The sequence below is a fragment of the Hyaena hyaena genome, unplaced genomic scaffold, assembly GCF_003009895.1.
Source record: "Hyaena hyaena isolate Hyena2069 unplaced genomic scaffold, ASM300989v1 scaffold_299, whole genome shotgun sequence".
Taxonomy (NCBI): Eukaryota; Metazoa; Chordata; class Mammalia; order Carnivora; family Hyaenidae; genus Hyaena; species Hyaena hyaena.
In genome coordinates this window covers 590,726-608,440 of record NW_024080930.1, presented here as the reverse complement: position 1 = coordinate 608,440, position 17,715 = coordinate 590,726, and the positions used below count along the sequence as shown (strand labels likewise).

The 17,715-nt window shown below is 38.4% G+C and overlaps 1 protein-coding gene across 1 annotated transcript in view; it reads left to right on the top strand.

Annotated features, from left to right (window-relative positions):
* CMYA5 (cardiomyopathy associated 5) overlaps positions 1-17,715 on the top strand; it is a 93,843-nt gene that overhangs the window by 48,863 nt on the left and 27,265 nt on the right. Inside the window, exons 3-7 of the mRNA XM_039247434.1 lie at positions 1,501-1,596; positions 2,951-3,184; positions 4,759-4,781; positions 9,867-9,985; positions 17,070-17,219. Coding sequence (XP_039103365.1) covers positions 1,501-1,596; positions 2,951-3,184; positions 4,759-4,781; positions 9,867-9,985; positions 17,070-17,219 — 622 coding nt within the window. The remainder of the gene's footprint in view (positions 1-1,500; positions 1,597-2,950; positions 3,185-4,758; positions 4,782-9,866; positions 9,986-17,069; positions 17,220-17,715) is intronic.

Genomic DNA, 17,715 nt, shown 5'->3' with positions numbered 1-17,715 from the left:
AGAGGGCATTCTAGAGTTAGGAGATACCAAATGAAAAGGTACATGGGTGAGGAAACATTCAAGGAAAGATCGGGCTTGTGTTATTGGAGCCTGAGGGCTTGTGGAAAAGAGGCAAGAGCTGTAGAGGGAAGCAGAGGCCAGATCCAGAAGGGGCTTCCATCCTTGTAATTTCTCCATCATTTTGTGAATGGTGAACCAGGCCACTGAAACTCTCTTATTTATGTTGTTGCTTGTTAAATTTAGCAGGATAGAGTATAGTGGGGTTTATAACTACAGCTGAGGCAGCTACCATCCTCCCCTATCACTCAGACATTTTCTAGTTGGCTTTCACTCCTTGAGTATTTTAACCCTTTGAGGATTATTACAATGTTTAGGTCTCTTTAGTAGACAGTTTCCATCATTTGGTATGCTAGACTTCTGGCCCATTGACACTCTGAGTACCTTCTCAGGGTCAGGTGATCCAGGTACACCTGAGGCCACTGGCACAATTGTGAGAAGACTACTTGGATTTGTTGAACAAGTTCAACAAAAAGTCTGCAATCTTTGAAGAAGACAGTATATAAAAATTGAAGCATTAGGGGCACCTGGGTGGCTCAGTCAGTTAAGTATCCAACTCTTGATTTTGGCTCAGGTCATGATCTCAGGGTTGTAGGATAAGCCCCAAGTCAGGCTCCATGCTGAGTGTGGAGCTTGCTTAAGATTCTCTCCCTCTCTCTCTCTCTCTCTCTCTCTCTCTCTCTGGCCCTCTTGCCCTCTTTTCCCCCCTCCCCCCCTCAAATTTAAAAAAATTTGAGGCTAATGAAGTCTGGCCATTTGTATCAAGTGGATCAGGAGGGTATTATGCTAAATGAAATAAATCAGGCAGAGAAAGACAGATACCATATGTTTTTACTCATATGTAGATCTGGAGAAACTTAATAGAAGACCATGGGGGAAGGGAGGGGGGGATGAAAAGTTACAGAGAGTGGGGGGAGCCAAACCATAAGAGACTCTTAAATACTGAGAACAAACTGAGGGTGGATGGGGGTGGGAGAGAGGGTAAAGTGGATAATGGGCATTGAGGAGGGCACTTGTTGGGATGAGCACTGGGTGTTGTATGAAAACCAATTTGACAATAAATTATATTTAAAAAATAATAAAATTAAAAAATTTTTATTAAGCTTTATTAGGCTTTATTAAGAAGAAAGAATTAAAATTCATGGTTGACTGAAACAAGTATGCTTTGAATTCATGTACTTAACAAGAACTCCTTCCTCTTGTATGAGAAAATAAACTTTCTATTGCTCTCACTCACAAACTTCCTAATTGTTTATCATACAGAATTATCTACAGCCAATTTAGATGAAGCAGCAAAGAAAATTTAAAGATTGATTTATTAGTGAATGTTATATAGTAAATCTCTACCAAATGTACTAAATTTATGAGGAAATTAGAGCTCACTGGTTGAAGTTATTTTCTCAAATGTCATATACCAAGCATATCTAAAATTTTTTTCTGCAGGTACAATTAGCAGAATTTCTAGATAACTTACAAGAAAAGTCCTTGAGGATTGAAGCCTTTGTTAGTGAGATAGAATCTTTTTTTAATACCATCGAGGTAAGTTATCACATCCCTTTTACTTTGACCTGGTTTGTTCATGTCATTATAAGGAAATAATTCTGAGCCAGAACAATCTGACTTAGGGTTTGTGTGTGCATACGTAGTTAACTGTTGTTGGTTTTGTTCCATTAAAAGTGAACGTCCTCAAAGTCTTCCATCTGTGTGCAATCAGTGAAACTACTTCCTTTCCAAGGGTAAACGACTTGCCCTTAAAAACATATACACATTTATTGGGTGTTTACTATGACAGGGCAAATGCTTTGTGTGTTTTATCCGATTTAATCCTTACAATAACCATATGAAGCAGCTGTTATTAATTTGTTCCCATTTTCTAGGTAAAGAACCGAAACTTAGAGTTAAGTATATTATTCAAGGTCATAGTAAGTTGATAGCAAGTTGAGAGCCAAAATTTAAACTCAGATCTGAGTTCTTAGTTGCTCCACTATCCTGTCTTTCACTGCTAGCTCTGCAGAAATGCTTGATGTCCAATGCCCAGGACAATGAGTGTCTCTCATGGTACTACTATCTGTGATGAGTTCATACCCTCCTACTTGCTGGCCCATGCTCCCTCCTTAGTGGAGGAAGGGGGGACAGTGCTGCGTCCATATGCAGAAATGGCCCAGACACCCCCACTTGTCAATTAGACACGGCAGAGGGCTCCTGCAGAAGGCTGGTGCACAGGTTCCCTGTCACAAGGGCAACTCTGCATCCTAGTTTGCTTGAGAAGGGTCTGCTTAACTCCAGTTGTAGATCAGCTAACACCTGCTGATTATTTCTAATGCCCACTCCCCACAACGTATCCATTTAGATGATAAATTATATGATCACTTTTAACTAGCCCCATAGTGAGAACAGCTAGGTATCTGGATTTGCCAGATGGACAATAAAGTCTCTCTTACTGTGGTGGAAGCTGTCCCTCTCCTTGGAGAGCACTTGTGAATGTAGCGCCCTGTCCAATATCCCTTCTTCACACGAGGGTTTTCATGGAGTGGCGAAAATGGCACTAAATGAAGACCAGGGACCTTCATTCACTGAGACGCCATTTTCAAGTCTTATCCTGTGGGAATGCAGGTGGGCAAGCCTTCCTCACAAATACCTGTTTTTGTTTGTTTTATTAACTAAATCCTTCTAGATAATACTTCCACAGTGAATTTTATTGCAAAGCTAACTATGGCCAAGAGGCTTGGTGGGTTAGAAACTTAGACTGTACCCATAATCTAAGATTCTCTTATCAAGACACCAGAGCTCAATTCTTAAAAGGCTGGTGTTTCTCCTAAAAGAAAAGAAAAAAGACATGCACTTCTTGTTTCATTCAGAAGTGGGTTTTCTTTTTGTTTTATTTGTTTTTTAGGAAAACTGTAGTAAAAATGAGAAAAAGTTAGAAGAACAGAATGAGGAGATGATGAAGAAAGTTTTAGCACAGTATGATGAGAAAGCCCAGAGTTTTGAGGAAGTGAAGAAAAAGAAGATGGAGTTCCTACATGACCAGATGGTCCACTTTCTGCAGAGCATGGACACGGCCAAGGACACCCTGGAGAGCATCGTGAGAGAAGCAGAGGAGCTTGACGAGACCGTTTTCCTGACTGTAAGCACCCATTAAAACAAGCCTAGACACCCTCCATCTGCTCTACGCATCCAAGTCTAGGTTTTAGAATTCAACTTTCAGTATTCCCCAAGATCATTTATATCATTCTGTATAGGGTTTATGTAATTCTGACATTTAAAAATAATTAGGACGTGCCCGATAGCTATCGAAAAGGCCCAGAAAATCCTGAAAGTCTTAACACCCGAATCCAGCTGAAGGATACATGAAAGTCAGGTGACAGCATCATCCATTCACTCTGTCACGTGGATTGGTCACCTTCTAAGAGGGAAGGAAAACAGCCTGAAAGTCTTACTCATGCCATGCCTTCCCTTTGGGTTTCCAGCCTGATCTCCCAGTGCCTGGCATCCTCATGCTGGCCTCTGGGCCTGTTCTCTCCATCCCTACTCCCTAATCTGAAGTGACATATCCTAGGAACCTCTGAGCCTTACCAAGTGGCTGAGAGTAACATGTCAGTACACTTTCAGCATGCAAAAGGATGACATAATGTGATACCTCTTTCAGGTAACACGTCAGTGTTTTTAAAGTGTCCTCCTGGGGACCAGATTCCTTAATTCAAGCAAGTATCTTGTGGCCTGAGAGTCCCTTAGGTGATTCTCAAATTGTACCACAGAAGCAGCTCTTTGCTCTCCTAATTCCCTAGAACATTCAGTAAATTTCTGGTTCTCCACGGAACCAGGATTAACCAGGAGTAGTGTTTTCCTGGAGGACAGTCCCACACCTAATGTTATACTGGAGGAAAGCACCATCTTACAAAGAGTCTGGACTTCTCCTTCAAAGTTCCCCAGTCCTCCCAGCTCTCAAGTGAAGTCTGGAGATAGAACAAGGCAAAATGGGATAATGTTAAGCTTTGATATGGAGATACTTCCAGGCAGGACTAATTTGAGTGAGGTGGACATGGCATCCTCAAAGGAGAATGAAAATCCTTCAGTTGCTTTATGTTTACGGCAAAGCTTTAATCTTTTAAAATTAGGCACCTCTTGTGAAGTGTAATATTAAAAAAGTTCTTTGTGTTCCCTAAGAACCTTACCTTTGTTTGATGAGAATATTTTCTCTCTAGAACAAATTGAAAAAAAGAAAGCTTTGCTTTCTGGTTATGAAAGTAATACATATCCATTTTAGAAAATTTGGAAAATACAGAAAAGCACAGAGAAGGTATCACCCAGAGATAACTACTGATTACATTTTAGGTATATATCCCACACTGAACAAATAGAAGTCCTTTTTCTTGCTTTGAAGAAGTCTATTCTGGAAGCTCAGCCATTTGTTGACGAGTAGAGAGGAGCAGTGTAAGAATTCATTGCTGGCCTTGCTTATCATGGAGAGTAGAGCAAAACTGGAAATTAAGCCCCCTCCATCCCTGCCCAGATCCCCCTACCCCTTCTGAGCACTCATTTCCTTGCTGCTAGGGGCTGTTGCCCCCCAAAGAAACAGACTGAGGGAAGCTAAAAAGTAATGCCTTTAGAACATGCATAATCTTAAGTCCCTAGGTTGGTTTTGTTGTTAATTAGTTTCTCTCTCTCTCTCTCTCTCTCTCTCTCTCATTACCTCATAAGTCGTTTGAGGAAATCAATGAAAGGTATATAAAACATGGCACATTGTAGTGGTGACTGAAAATAGCATGACTGTATGCTTTATTTTTAATATTTTGATGCTTTCTAGAAAATAAGCTGCCAATTAAACAATACATACTTTGACTGAGCTACTGAATTTTCACTTTTAGACACAGTGCTTTTAAAAGCTAAATGACAGCTTTGAAAGAATATTGCATGTGCTTTAGTTAAATAACAATTATCATAATGTAGATTTTTAACTGCTTCCTTGAGATGTATTCTGTATTTTCAGCCTAATCTGGACCATCTTTATTGTCATTGCATATAGAACATTTTGTAGATACTTAGACTTACTGGTTAAATATGAGCATTGAAAGAATCATTCATTTTTGCTTTGAGTAATTTTATGATTTCTATAATCTTATTGGAATGTTCTCTCATTTCCTTTCTCGTTCTTTCAAATGATAGGCATGCATTTATCTTCTCTCTCTGCTCAGCTAATCTAAATGAATCTTCCTCTTTTGATTGTGTTTTGTCTTTGTTACTGCTGTTAACACTCAGTCTAAGGGAAATTTGTCATTATTTTAAAAGGCAAAACACTTAACAAGAAACTAGAAAATGTCTATAAAAACACATACCATTAGATCTGTGTTTATCTTTTGGAGCATCTGATAATGAAATGCTCATATTGACCTGACACATTTTCCCTTTTGCCCCAGAGCAAGACCTGAGGACTTTCCTACTAGTTGAGCCTAATGTTCTTATCATTTCTACTCCTTTGATGTACATTTTTTAAAATCGTGAATTTGGTTGAGTTTACTTCAGTGGCAAGTTGCAGAAGAGCATAAAGCAAAATAAAAACACTGTGTTTGTGTTATATTAAAACATAGAAACCTGATATTTTTTTTAGATAATGAAAACTGCACAGATGATTCCTGTTCACCTTTAAGAACAATCTAGTCAACAGAATATTGCTAATATGTTTTAAGAAAAGAACTTGTATGTAAATATTGGCATTATTCAATAAGGGTTTTATTATAATGGCTCTGTCATAAATCAAATTACCCAGGGAGCTTTAAAAAGTGCTGACCCCTGAATCGTACTTCTTGCCATCCTGCTTTAATTGGTCTGGGATATGGCCTGGGCATTTTTGAAGCTTCTGAAGTGATTGTAATGGGCAGACAGGGTTGAGAACCTCTGGTGTATAATAGCCTGTCCTCCAGCGTGGTGGTTCCACAAACATGCCATGCCCAAATTACCTGTGCGGTTTGTTAAAGGAAAGGCCCTGGAGTCCCACCCCAGATCCACTACAGGAGGAGCCAGGGTGGAATGACCGGCCTGCATGGTTACCAGTTCTCACACAGGAGTCTGAGGCACACCCTCATACCCAGATCTTATTTCCAGTTTTCTTCATTTTAAAAAAAGTATACACTTCTCTAAGTATTATTGAATTTTGTCTACAAAGTATATGTGTTTTTATATTGTACTGCCATTTCATATACACTGGACACTGTAGATGCATTATTTGCTTATTGATATTTTATCTCCTCACAGAACATGCTGATTGCCACGAAAGTTTGGTGAATACAAAATAGTAAAATGCTTTTACCTTCAAAAATGCTACAGTACATTTTTATTTTTCTAAATGTTAGGATGTTAACTTGCTGATGTGAATTGGCATCTATTTAATTCTAAATACCAGTTCTTTGGTTTTGTGCTTGAACTTGTTCATCTGTGTGTCATTTTAATTAAATTTTTTTCATTGTCCAATTGACAATGAATTAATCTTTGCTACAGCTGCATGCCACCTAAAGGAGAATACACTTGGGTAACTGTTATTTTTCTGGAAGAAAAAAGACAACAAAATTTGGGATTTGTTGAAGAAACATGAGCAATTAATGAAAGTCCTTTTTAGACATGCATATGGGTGCGCGGGCACATGCACACACATACAATGGTGAAGTTTGATTATGTCACCAGAAAGAAAGCTGTCACGTCCTCAAGACAACTTCTGCCTCAAAGCCTCAGTGTTATTTTGGTGTTCTTTACCTTGAGAAGTGCTTATTATCCAGCTGTTTTTTTTTACCCTTGTTGTTTCTTCTCCCTGCCTTCATAGATATCTCTAAAGGCAGTGCTTGTATATTAAATTATTTTTCTCAACAGTGAACTTAAATTAAGGAATGCTGTCAAGCATATTTAGACTCAGTATTTGCATATTTTGAAAAACACATTTGCTTAGAAAATGCTGGTCTGTTAAGAAGATACATTTTTTCCCCTCTCTTTCCGGTTTGCTTGTTTGTGTTACAATAATGAAAAAGAAGGAGAAACCCAACCATTGTAGGACCTGCCTTTAAAAAGATGCTCACTCGCCCTTTCATATACTAATGTTAAAATTGAACAGGGCAGTGTGTAAGGGAAAACTCAAACATTTCATTTGTGGTATCTACAACCAGAACTTTTGTGTTGCAGGAAGTCTCCCATGTAGTAGTCAATTACACGCCTTGACTAGGCTCGGAGTATGTGCTAGTCAGCACTGTTCATTAACAGTCATCTCCACCCTCTGCCTCCCCAAAGCCTTCTTTTAGGCTTGTGGTGTCTTCTCTCACCCAGAGCATTATGGGATGCTCCCAATCCACTTCACTACCCCTCAAGTCTGCATATTTGCTCTGATCTTTTCTCAGATTCATGCTGGGATATTCTTCTGAACTTCCCTTGTGAAAACACTTCTGTGGTTCTCTTTGCCTTATGAGATAAAATGGAAACTCTTGGTAAATATGAAAGGCTTTTCACAATCAAGCCACAAACCACCTTTCCATTCGTTCTCTGTCTCTGTTTCCTGGTTCTCAAGGTAGCCCCCGGGGCCCATCTGTCCCCTGAGATGTGTGGCATCTTTCACAGCCCTTTGCCTTTATTCAAGCTGTTCTTCTGTCCACAACACCCTCCTTCCTTTCCCACCTCAGAAACTCCTGTTCATTCTTTGAGACTAGGCACAAATGTCACCTCCTCTTTGAAGCCCCTCCTGGAACCATCTCTTCTAAAATCGGATGATAGTGTATTTTATTATTTTATTATTCCTAGCACTAGTAAGCATAGTGGACACTCCTTAAATATTTCAGTTATATTTTATAATCTTTTCACCTCACACTGATTAAAGCATTTTACCAGACCTGAGATCCTGATATTCTCACCCAAATGAAAATATCCTCTATTCAATCCAAATTCATTTGTCAAATCCCTACTGTGTGCCAAGTAACACAGTAGAGTATAGTGGTGAAGAAAACAAAGTCCTTTCCTGCATGTAGATTACATTCTGGTGAAATAGAAGGACAAAAACAAATAGGTTGTGATAAGTTTGAGGAGGTAAAATTCAAAGAATAAAGGATATTAGGGATAGGTTGTGCTGTGTGAGTAGTGTACTCAGGGCTGGCCTCTCTGAGGAGCTGACATTTGAACAGAGATCTAGTGAGGAAGGAGCCATATAATATTTAGGAGAAGAAAGTTCCAATAGCAAGTGCAAAGTCTCAGAGGTGGATCTGTGCTACCCAAACCAAAGTTCACAATAATGAAGCCAATGGAGTTCCTCGAATCTGGCTTAATTGCTGGATTATACTTCTAGTCCTCTGTGAGCGGGATGTACAGAGGAGAACACCGAACCAAATTTAGGGCCTCTTATTCTAAAGTGGACTGGCCTTTGCAGTCTCTCCTTCCTCTTTTCCTCTCTTCGGAATCAGCCTGTTTTATTTTTGTTTGTTTCATTTTTTTTTTTTTTTTTAAACCCAGGTTGTACCTGGATACACATGCTAAGAGTTGGGGCGCCTGGGTGGCTCGGTTGGCTAAGCGGCCAACTTCAGCTCAGATCATGATCTCACAGTTTGTGGGTTTGAACCCCACGTCAGGCTCTGTGCTGACAGTTCAGAGCCTGGAGTCTGCTTTGGATTCTGTGTCTCCGTCTCTCTCTGACCCTCCCCTGCTCATACTCTGTGTGTGTGTCTCTCTCTCTTTTAAAAATAAGTAAACGTTGAAAATTAAAAAAAATAAAAAACCAAATGCTTAGCATCCCTCCTAAGAGGGTCTTAAGTATATAAAAGCTGTTGACTCATAAACGGTGGTTTGTTTACTCTTTTAAGAATTTATAGGGGATGAGGCACCTGGGTGGCTCAGTCGGTTAAGCGTCTGACTTCGGCTCAGGTCATGATCTCATGGTTTGTGGGTTTGAGCCCCGAGTCGGGCTCTGTGCTGACAGCTAGCTCAGAGCGTGGAGCCTCCTTCGGATTCTGTGTCTCCCTCTCTCTCTGACCCTCCCCTGCTCACGCTGTCTCTCTCTCTCTCTCTCAGAAAGAAAGAAAACATTAAAAAAAATAATAAAAGAATTAATAGGGGCAGCTGAGTGGCTCAGTTGATTGAGCATCCGACTTCAGGTCAGGTCTTGATCTCATGGTTGGCTGGTGAATTCCAGCCCCATGTTAGTCTATGTGCTGACTGCTCAGAGCCTAGATCCTGTTCCGGATTCTGTGTGTGTGTCTCTCTCTCTGTCCCTCCCCCACTTGTGCTGTGTCTCTCTCTCAAAATAGTAAACATTAAAAAACACTTTTTTTAATGTACAGACTTTATCCTCCTTGACTGCTGTATCCCCAGTACCAGAACACTGCCTAGCACATAGTAGGTGAACATAGTTTTTGAAAAACTAAATAACTAGAAGCATAATAGTGAGGGTTGAGAACAAGAGCATCAAAGAGTATGTGAATTTCCAGAAGGGCTGTCAACCTTCATATCCTTCAGGAAATAAGGAAAACATAATCATTAGAAAATAGTAATTTTTAGGACTAACCTTATAGGTGCAAAATTGAGACTGTATAACTTGATAGACTCTATCTGGATTTGGGAATATAGGCATGCAATTTCTAATCTTAACCTGTTACAACCAAAGAATCCCAAGAATAAATAGATTTTAGACATATATTTTCTAGACTTTGAAACAGTTTAACTCCATTTTAGATACAATGCCTCAAAGAACCACCACCACCACCACAGACTTCATTTTAAACAATTATTTTCATTTTGCATGTCAGTAATTTCTTGACTTACGTAGAATTGTTTTCCTCCTCTGGTAGGTTGCTTTCTGCAATGGAGAACACTGCTTCTTTAGAGAAAATGCCTGCTGCTTTTTCACTGTTTGAACATTATGATGACAGCTCAGCGAGAAGTGACCAGATGTTAAAACAAGTGGCTGGTAGGAATTTTAATATATTAATTACCTTGATGAAATTTGGCAGTTATTCCTTGTTTATTTTGTAAAGGTTTTTTTTTTATATATAAATATAGTTGACAATGCTATATTAGTGTCAGGTGTACAACGTAATGATTCAAAAATTCTGCACATTAAGCATTGTGCACCCGGGTAAATGTATTATGGTCTGTCACCACGCAAAATTATTACAGTGTTATTGACTATTTTCCCTGTGTTATACTTCTCATCTCTGTGACTTATTTAGTTTATAGGTAGAAGCCTATACCTCTTAATCTCCTTTACATATTTCACTCATTCCCCCCAACTCCCCTCCCTTCTGGCAACCACCAGTTCCTCTTTATGATTCTATTTCTGTTTTTGTTTCTTTATTCATTTGTTCTGTTTTTTAGATTCCACACATAGATGAAATTATATAGTATTTGTTTTTCGCTGTTAGACTTACTTCACGTAACATAAAATTTTCTAGGCCCATCCATGTTGTTGCAAATGAAAAGATTCTGCTCTTTTTTGTGGCTGAGTAATATTCCATTATATGTAAATCACATTCCATATATATATCACATTTTCTTTATCCATTCATCTGTCAATGAACAGTTAAATTGCTTCTGTGATGGCTGTTGTAAATAATGCTGCAATAAACATAGGGGTGCATATCTAGTTTCGTATTACTGTTTGTGTTTTCTTTGGGTAAATACTCAACAGTGGAATTCCTGCATTGTATGGTATTTTTGTTTTTAATTTTTTGAGGAACCTCCATACTGTTTTCCACAGTGGCTGAGCCCACTTACATTCCTACCAACAGTGCACACCAATGTCCACCATCTCCACATTCTCACCAATACCAATACCTTTTCTTGTCTTTTTGAGTCTAGCCATTCTGACCAGTGTAAGGTGATATCTCATTGTGATTTTGATTTGCAGCTCCCTGATGATGAGTGATATTGAACATTTTTTCATTTGCCTGTTGGCCTTCTGTATGTCTTTGGAAAAATGTCTCTTCAAGTCTTCTGCCCATTTTTTAATTGAGTTATTGGTGGGGTTTTTTGATGTTGAATTGTGTAAGTTCTTTCTATACTTTGAATATTAACCCCTTATATATATCATTTTCAAATATCCTTTCCCATTCAGTAGGCTGCCTTTTTGTTTTATTGATTATTTCCTTCATTGTGCAAAAGCTTTTCATTTTGGTACAATCTCAATAGTTTATATTTGCTTTACAGTTTTTGTATGTAAGGAAATATATCTGGAAAAAACCGTCTTAGTTGTAAAAATTTAAAGCTAGATTCTGAATCAAATATAAGACTAGCATACCATTTCAGTTATAATCTGCATTTCCATTTGAACTTTTGTGACTGTCTTGAAATATCGAGGAGATAGGAAGAAGTAGCGATGGAACCAAAGGGTCTCATCTTTTTTTTTTTTCCTCTTTGTAAAACAGGATTTCTCTCTCTATCTTCTAGAGATTATTTGCTTCACTCCAGCAGTTAGGTATGGAAGGAAAAATAAATCAAATATTTTCATATGTGTTGAACAGATTTTTTGTTATGAGTGGTTTTTTTCTCTTCAACTGAGTTTCTTCCCCCACCCCCCCCTTTTTTTTTTCATACTAAACAGATTAGTTAGAGAACTACCAGCTCAGCATCATGCTCTGTGGCCAGGAGCCTCCTACTCAGCTGTCAGAAGCATCCTGCCGCTCTTCAAAATATTTTTTAATGTGCTATTTTAACAAACAAGACAATGAAACTTATTTAGATTTCTCAAAGCTGCTGTGTTTCAGTGAAGTTACCGAGTTTTCACTTACTATAAAATGTACTCAGCTATCTTCCTTAAAAGATGCTATATTCCGTCCAGACCACCTTAAAAGACAACTGATGTTTTTAGACTGACAATTAATTTTCATTCCCGTAGGAAGAATTTTAGTTTAGCAACTAGTAAAAAGCTTTTTATGTGTCCTTTAGAAAGACTAAAAACCCATCAATCTTATAGAAAGTGCAAAATTCAGTCATTTATCCTAATAAATTTTATCTATAAATGTGTCAAAACAAAAAGGTGGTTTTTTTGGTAGAGTCTTTAAGAGGCATTTAAATAGAGCAGCTAATTGTTGGTGTGGATATAAATTGGTACAGCCACTGTGGACAACAGTATGGAGATTCCTCAAAAAATTAGAAGTAGAGCTACCTTATGACCCAGCAATTACACTACTAGGTATTTATCCAAAGGATATAAAAATGCTGATTTGAAGGGATACAATGCACTCCAATGTTTAGCAGCACTATTGGCAATAGCCAAATTATGGAAAGAGACCAACTGTCCATTGATTGATGAACAAATAAAGAATATGTGAGATATATTTATATTATTCAGTGATGAAAAAGAATGAATGAAATCTTGCCATTTGCAACAATATGGATGGAGCATAATGCTAAGTGAAATAAGTCAGTCAGAGAAAGATAAATATACGATTTCATTCATATGTGGAATTTAAGAAATAAAACAGATGAGCATAGGGGAAAAGAAGGAAAATAAGATAAAAACAGAGAGGGAGGCAAACCATAAGAGACTCTTAAATATGGAGAACAAGCTGGAGGGGAGGTGGGGCGGTGGGCTAAATGGGTGATGGGTATTAAGGAGGGCACTTGTTGGGATGAGCACTGAGTGTTATATGTAAGTGATGACTCACTAAACTCTACACCTGAATCCATTACTACCCTATATGTTAACTAACTTGGATTTAAATTAAAAAAATATTTAGAGCAGTGATTGGAAACTAAGAAATTCTGGTTAACAAAGTAGATCGTTTGCTTTTAAGGGATTCATTAAATGCTGCTATTCATTTAGAAGGATAAAATCTTTTGAATATCTGATAGGCAATGAGAGGACATTTTATGTATTTTAGAGACCACAGGGTTAAACTGTCACAAAGTGTTAATGATTTATTCAGAAATAAGGCAAGTGGCAGTTCCAGCCATTCTGAGCTGTTTATAGAGACTGATTTCTGAGAAGATAATGCCACGCATGCATGGCGTGTCAGCTTCATAGAACTGGAGCCCAGAATGTTGACTTGCTGCTAAATAGTTTTTGCTCATTTGTGACAGTGAGCCCTCTCAGATGTAAAATCCTTGCCTGGTACCTGAAAAGTTAATCTGATCATTCCCTAAACCAATCAGATATACTAAGGACAGGATGTGACTTTTCTACTGAGAAATGGAACAGTCCCTAACACTTATTCCACACTTAACATGATGCTGCACCCGGGGAGACTGTTAAGCATATCCTGTCATCCAGTCTCATGACTAGATTTTGTTATTATTTCCATTTGACAGATGAGGAAACAGAGGAGACAGAAAAATGTCTCTCATGGGGCGCCTGGGTGGCTTAGTCGGTTAAGCGTCCGACTTTCGCTTAGGTCATGATCTCGCGGTTCGTGGGTTCGAGCCCCGCGTCGGGCTCTGTGCTGACTGCCAGCTTAGAGCCTGGAGCCTGTTTCAGAGTCTGTGTCTCCCTCTCTCTCTGACCCTCCCCTGTTCACGCTGTCTCTCTCTATCCTAGAAATAAAAAAAAAAATGTCTCTCATATTGCCCTAGATATACAGCTACTTAGGGTGTAGGGGGAGCACTTTGGCTTCAGGGTCTTCATATTTGAACCACTTCTCCACCCCAGAGAGGTGGAGTGCACTGCTGTAACAGGAAAGAAAACCAGAGATTAGTGACATATAACATAAAATTTAGCATCTTAACCACTTTGAAGTGTACACTTCAGTAGTATTATGTACATTCACATCCTGTATAACCATCACCATTATCCATCTCCCAAATTCTTTTCATCTGGCAAAACTGAAACTCTGTACCTATGGAACACCACCTCCCCGTTCCCCAGCTCCCCAGCCACTGGCAACCACCATCCACTCCTTGTCTCTATGAATTTAACTACTCTACATCCGTTGTATAACTAGAATCATATAGTGTTTGTCTTTTTGTGATTCACTTATTTCATTTACCATCATGTCCTTAAGGTTCATCCATGTGTCAGAATGTCTTTCCTTTTCAAGGCCGAATAATATTGTATTTTATTGTGTTGTGCTGTGTTGTGTTGTGTTGTATATTTATACTGCATTTTGCTTATCCATTCACCCATTGATGTCCACTTGGGTTGTTTCCAGGTTTTGACTGTTGTGAATAATATTGCTGTCCTGGGAAGAGCTAGATGGAGTGGGAATCGGCATCTGGCCACACAGGTCCTAAAGTCCAAGTTGATCTGATGCTTAACTTGCTGAGTGGGACAGCTCTTTAGGGGCACACTCCATCAGAAGGAGGGAATCCATGTGGTGGTTTCTCTGCCCAATTTCTTAGCCTCCAATAAAGAAGCCTTAAAATCTCATTTTGTTTTTTTTTTTTTTTTGGCATTAACTCCTGTGCAAGTTTATTCCTATAGCAGTGTAAATAGAGTTGCTGATACATGAAATCTAAGTCTCTAATATTCTGCCACATAGGAATTGTAAGTCCAGCCATTGTCATTTGATTATATCAATGAAATGTTCTTTTTTTAAATGTGCTTTGAAAAGTAACGTGTTGTTTCCGTGTTTTTGAAAAAAGATATTTTAACTGTAATAATTTGGGGGGAAGCAACACTGAGGTCCAAAATCACTCCTAACCTACACACTTTGCTTAATTCTCTACAACTACTTTAAAATTCAATGATTTGGGGGGAGTAAATATCACTTTTTAATTTTTTAAAGCTACCTGAGAGAGAGATTTTTGAAAACATGTTACCATTTTTATTATCTTATTTATTATTTTTTAAATGTTTTATTTTTGAAAGAGAGACAGACAGAACAGCAGTGGGGGAAGGCTGGAGAGAGAGGGAGACACAGAATCTGAAGCAGGCTCCAGGCTTTGAGCTGTTAGCACAGAGCTCGACACAGGCCTTGAACTTACAAACCATGAGATTATGACCTGAGCCGAAGTTGGATGCTTAACTGACTGAGCCATCCAGGCGCCCCCATGTTGCGAATTTAAAAGCAGATATAGCTCAATGTAAAATTCATAGGAAAAAGAAAGGGAGATTTTTATTGTTCGTGCCTCAAGGAGTTCTCCTACACTGTTTCAAAGGTGATTGACAGTAGTTGAAGAATTCTGCCTGGCTTTTCAGTAAACCTAGGCAACATGAAAATTTACTGAACTACATTTATCTGGATGGACTCCTTAAGAATGTGACACTGATTTCCTGCTGGGAAGACAAACAGGAAAGTCAAAGACAGTGTATGGGTCTCTGAACCATTATCATTCTTTGGGGAGGTGCTCTGCCAGGCAGGCTTCTGAGTTTATCAAGCAGCCTACTCAGCAGGTCTTACCTCTGTAGTCCCTCTGTGATATACTGGATGATGGATCTTCAGTTCAACTTGCATCTTCACAAGCTTCCTGCCTTCTTCCCTCCATTGTCTGTGCTGCCGTCAAGGCCTTTTTGCCTTTTGAAAATTTAGCACTGGTTATGTGTGAGAGAATCTGCTAAGTACTTAATGTGTATATGCTGGTTACAATTAACCTGGAAGGGAATGGTATTATTATTGTTGTTGCTTCCCCATTTTAAAGATGGGGGAACTGAAGCTAAGATAATATAGCTAGTAAGTGAGGGATCTGGCATTTAACCTCAGGCTCTACTTTGAAGCCCATGAACTTGCCCACCCGTTTATCTTACTTCTCATTCTTCATAATTCTGTATTTCTTCAGCTCTTTATCTCTTTATCGAATATTCAGTTTGCCTCTTTTTGTTCCATTCCTTAGACTATTTTTTTTCTCATTTTTACATTTTTGTTGAACTAACCTTTGTTTTCTTTTCCTTCAGTGTTGACTTTTAATAAAGTAATCTCATAAGATTTGGCTCATAGTATTTCAGTAAGCTTATCTCTCAGGAAATGTTGACTGAAAAAAAACCCACAAAAACAAATTTAAAAGCATGATATCTTTTCAACTATAGGAATAACCTTCTCCTCTAATTTGTAAAATATGGTCATTGCTTTTGTATCTCAAAATTTTGGAAGAGAATTGCATTGGAGCTTTATTTATGGTGTTGTATATACTGTTAATGTTCAATATGCATAATGTAAACTTTTTAAATCTCAGTGAAAACACTTGAGAATAGTGTCTGAACTTAAAATTCAGAATAACAGAGTCATATTAGAGATCTACACCTTATCTTTGAATTAGGTAATAGGGCACTTTTTCTCCTATGTAATTTTAATATTTTAATTTTTTATTTTATTTTTATTTATTTATTTTTTAATGTTTTATTTATATCTAGGAGAGAGAGAGAGACAGCGTGAGCAGGGGAGGGTCAGAGAGAGAGGGAGTCACAGACTGAAACAGGCTCCAGGCTCTGAGCTGGCAGTCAGCACAGAGCCCGACAGGGGGCTCGAACCCACGAACTGCAAGATCATGACCTAAGCGAAAGTCGGACGCTTAACCGACTAAGCCACCCAGGCGCCCCATGTTTAATTTTTTAAAAAATGTGTAGGTATCATCACATTGGAAAGAGAAAATAGGATATAATTTCAGAAAGTGTATTTTGATATTTTATTCATACAAGTCTTTTTTCTTTTTTGATCATGTAGCAGCTGAATCTAAAAGGATTTTATTTATATCTATTGTGAATATAGACTATTTATGTAGAGGATACAACATTGGTTAGGTAGCAAAGCAACTGAAGTTTTTGTTTTGAAGGAAAACCAAATCTAATGTGTATACATTTTATTACTCTGAATATAGGACCACAGAGGAGTATTTTCAAGTGATCGCATTTTGGTCTATTTTTATTTCTACGTGGATATAAGCACACATATACAAATGCATAGAAAGCATTTTGGAGGGATACACCCTAAACTATCACAGTGGTTGCCTCCAGTGAAAGTCCTTGGGGTGGGGGTGCTGAGAATGAGGGAGCCCTTCCCCTTTTACTCCATGTATTCCTGTATTGTTTGAATTCTTTTTAACAAGCATAAGTGACTTGTAAAAGGAAAAAAACCAATCAGTGAAAACAGTATTAGTGATAATAAATCTTGCTTATATTCCAGTTCCACAGCCTCCTAGATTAGAACCTCAGGAACCAAATTCTGCCACTAGCACAACAATTGCAGTTTACTGGAGCATGAACAAGGAAGATGTCGTCGACTCATTCCAGGTTTACTGCATGGAAGAGCCACAAGGTGACCAAGAAGTAAACGGTAGGATCCTGAACACAGATACAGCCGCATGTGTTCATTTCTGCATCTTAATGTGAAGTACTTAAAGATAACCTTGTTACGACTCATTCCACAAAGCATTTATAGCCACATATAGAAACAACAACAAGCCAACAACCATATAAACAAAATAAAACATATAAGCAAAAATTGGAAGTTAGAATCAAGAAAAAGAAAATGCATCATAATGGACAGCATGAATCTTGTAATTGAGATTCAAATTTGGCTTTGAGTTCATGGGATAACAGGAGCAACTAAGAGATTCTCATTTTTGGACTGGAAGTAACATACCAGCATTGCAGGGAGAACAAGTCCCTTTCATTACTTGAGTCTAAAAGATAGTACCATTTTGCAGGGGAGAAATGAGCTGCATACAGGACAGTGTCCTCCATAATAATTGTAACACAAATGTAGTATTGGAATGTCATGGTTGGCAGTTTCTCAGATCCACCCTGATAAAAGCAGCAAACAAACCATA